The sequence below is a fragment of the Arachis hypogaea genome, chromosome 18, assembly GCF_003086295.3.
Source record: "Arachis hypogaea cultivar Tifrunner chromosome 18, arahy.Tifrunner.gnm2.J5K5, whole genome shotgun sequence".
Classification (NCBI taxonomy): domain Eukaryota; kingdom Viridiplantae; phylum Streptophyta; class Magnoliopsida; order Fabales; family Fabaceae; genus Arachis; species Arachis hypogaea.
In genome coordinates, this window is record NC_092053.1 from 123,324,819 (window position 1) to 123,328,527 (window position 3,709).

Genomic DNA, 3,709 nt, shown 5'->3' on the forward strand with positions numbered 1-3,709 from the left:
AATTACATCCAGAAGCCATGATCCCTTACAAAGAATTTCAAAACCGCGATTGAACCACATGCATTTTCCAATTAGCACACAAGGTAGTACAAGACGTAACCAGTTCCGAATGTCTGCTGCAAAGAGGCGGACGAAGGGAGTTTTTTTAGGAGACGTCCATCTGAATGTCCACATAAACGTTACATACAAAATATCCACTTAACATACATACAAAATATCCACTACACATAGAATCGCTATAAAGATGTCCCTAACTAACATGTCCGGTTCAACAAAAGGGTCGAAAACGAGCGATTAACAATACATCAGGTTGGACAGTGGATTTGCAGCTATTCGCATGACACCACTTCACACCTCCACTTCTTCAATCCCAATTAAAACCTGTTCTATCTAGAGCACAGCTACATACCAACGAAAGCCAACATAGCAAAAACTTGTTTTAACGTCGATGACATATAGACGGTTCTGTACCCAGATGAAATGCAGACAATATTCTGTGTACGGCTACAGCCTACCGGAAAATGTGAAAGGAATCGACCAACCTACTGTTGCAACACACAGTCGTGACGATTGTAGGCCCCTTTTACTCAATCGGCGAGAGACATGACAGGCCCGGACGTGTTGGTCCCAGCGAAGTTGTTGTTAGCAAACCCAGCCTGCGTGTCACTATCGGAGCATTGGAACGAAGAAATCTCGGCGGTCGCATACATATCGCCGGATAGGTTATCATAGAGCTGACACCAATGTGAAAAACAAATTATTAGAACCATTTAACAGGGCAGAAAACTTAACTAGATCATCTATAAAGCGACTAACCACCATGTCAGTGTCCATCGAATCCATGTCATCTGCAACTGCGCTGGATGACTCCATCGTGGGGCGGTCTGGACAAGTCGTCCTGTTGTGTCCCACCTCCCGGCACAAACGACATCGCTGGGTTTTCTTTCCACCATGAACACCGTTACCCTTTGTATTGCGCTTGGGTGGATTCCGCGTCGAGGCTCTGCCATCCTCAGTAGGTGGCCCCTCGGGTGGAAAACGGGTGTTCCCTGCATCTTCGTTCTCGAAGTGCTTCAGCATCAGCATGACAATGTCTCTTGCAAACTGGAACTTTTCAGTGTTGTGACATGCAATCTTGCACACTTTCCGGTACCAATCCATCAGGCACCAGTGTTGCGTCAGTTGTACAGAATCCCAAATCACGCCCATCGACTGCACCGCCACAAGTTTTGCATCCTTGGTCCATCTCGGCAATATCAGAGACCTCGGGATCTCATGAACATTGTTAAGAACAAGCACCGCAATTATATGTTTGCAGGGGACCCTGAAACATTCCATTCTCATGCACGTGCATCGGACCTCCCTCGTATCAGACGTTGCAACAACACGCCAATCCTTCCCCGGAGTGCCGTATCGAGAGACGGTGTGGATAAAATAGGAACCGTTGTCTTCAGAGTCAACCACCCTCATTGCGCAGGCCCTGTCAAGAATGGGAACAAACAAATAGAATATTGCACGAGTGTAGTTCTCGGCTGCACTCCGCTCCAGCTGTTTCAGGTTGGTGGTCATAACAGGGTCACCCTTTGCACACTCGAAATCAGCCTCCACCTCCTTTGCACGCACGAACATCAAGCATCGATGGAAATGACGTAAAAACTCAGTGTAGTTGTATCGAGACTTAACATACCGTGATATCACAGCATGCAAGCCCTCACACCTTGATGTTGTTCGAAATCCAGTAAAGAACTTTCCCCGTATGTGTGCTGTGGCCCAACTGTGCCTTCTCTCGTACATGTCCTGTACCCATCTTTTATCGGCGACGCCAAATTTCTCAACCATCTCAAACCACTTTCTCTGGAATGTTCGGACCTCGTAGTCGCCAAACATGCAATCCCTAAACATCCTAGTGAATTTGGGCTTTCCGATGTTGCTCGTGGCGTTTCGGAGTAGATGCCAAGCGCAGAGTCGATGGTAAGCCTCCGGAAAAACTTGCTCGATCGCAGACTTCATTTGCCTATCACCGTCGGTTATTATGGACACGGGAGTCTTCCCTTTCATTGAAGTTTGCAACTGTTGAAGCAGCCAGACATAAGTCTCTTCTTTCTCGTCTGCCACCAGTGCAGCGGCAAAGACAACCGTTTGGTTGTGGTGATTCACACCGGAGAATACTACAAGAGGTGAAAGGTAAACGTTTTTCTTGTATGTTGCATCAAATGCAACCACGTCTCCAAACACCTGGTAATCAATTTGGCTGGTGCCATCACACCAAAACAAATGTTGCAACACGCCCTCACCGTCAACAACTTTCTTGTAGTACAGTGCTGGATCATTTGTCTTGCACTCTCGGAGATACCTTAGGCACGATTCCGCATCTAGGCCACCCTCCCTTCGTTGCTTCGCATTTACATTGTGCATGTCCCTTGTTGTGTACGGGACATTATGATACCCGCCGGCTAGGCTCGCCATAAAACCGTGGATTCGGGAGACGCCAATGCCCCCTTTGCGCATGTCGTTCATCTGCTCGATGTCCGCTTCGCTCATCCTCCGATGGCCTGGAAGAATGGAAGAAAATCGCAACTCAAGAACGTGGTGGTTATGCGCGTCTGAAAAGTACGCAACGTGCCAACGTCCTGATTCATCGTCCATGCGGAGTAGCATCCTTGCAGGGCATCCATAACGTGTCTCGGCCCTCGGCCTCTTTTGCCGGTTAGGCATTGAGTAGAACTTCGGGGATCGGTACCCTTGTCGGTGGCATACGAACTCCTGCCGTATCCTTACTTCGCCGCGTTTTTCGCTTCTGGAACGTCTCGCCCCGAAGCCATGGTGCTTTGCATATTGCTGGTATAACTCAAATGCAATGTCAACGTCTGCGAAATTAAACCGGAAAATATCATCCTCGCTCAAGTTCAAAAAATCAATCCAACCTATCGACTCCACGGAATCAACAGCGTAAAACTCGTCTTCCGCATAATTGTCAGACATTCCTCCGGCGCCGTCCAAACTGTCTTCCAATTCAACCGCATCCCCATTGTCGACATCGGCCTCTACATGATGGTCGTGTTCTATTTCATCTTCCTGAAAGTCGTACTCGTCCGACTCCATCCCTGCAGAGCCTTCGCCCTCAAACGATCCAACTCCGTGCTCTGCTCCGTCAGACATTTCTAGTTCATCAGCGACGCGCACGCCTCCAGTGGTATCTTCATCCCCGGCAACCCTGTGCCAAACAGCAACAATACGGTAATTTAGCGAAACACGCAAAATTGGGGGATGTCCTCCAAAGAAAATTGCAGTCCTATGAGGAAGAGAAAGGGGGATATTTGTAAATCAAGTGAAGGGTGATAATACAACGGGTACCTTCTTTCCGTTGATGGAGACGGCGAAGCCATCAACTGCCGAAGACAACCGACAATGCAGATCAGGCTCCATCGTCGTCAGAGGTAAGGCTATCTGTGGGCTTGGATCCGCCTGAACAGACTAGTTAACACTGAGTGGGGGGGGGAGAAGAAGTTATCTGAGTGGGGAGGCTTTAGTCGTTCTCGGTGGTGGAGATAGGAAAGGACGGTGCGATTGTGACGGAGGGGAAGGGGAGGAAGAGGACGCGATTGCGACGGAGGGGAAGGGGAGTAAGAGGACGTTATTGCGATGGAGGGAAAAGGGAGGAAGAGGGTGCGATTGCGACGGAGGGAAAGGGGAGGAATAGGGCGGCAGT

The 3,709-nt window shown here is 49.0% G+C and overlaps 1 protein-coding gene across 1 annotated transcript; it reads right to left on the reverse strand.

Moving 5' to 3' along the window:
* Positions 1 to 587: 587 nt before the first annotated feature.
* On the reverse strand, positions 588 to 3,386 carry LOC112770426 (protein FAR1-RELATED SEQUENCE 5-like). Its single transcript, XM_025814785.1, has 3 exons — positions 3,355 to 3,386; positions 817 to 3,214; positions 588 to 734 (listed from the first exon to the last, which is right to left on the reverse strand). Exons 1-3 carry the CDS (start codon positions 3,384 to 3,386, stop codon positions 588 to 590), a joined length of 2,577 nt encoding a protein of 858 aa, XP_025670570.1.
* Between the last annotated feature and the right edge of the window lie 323 nt (positions 3,387 to 3,709).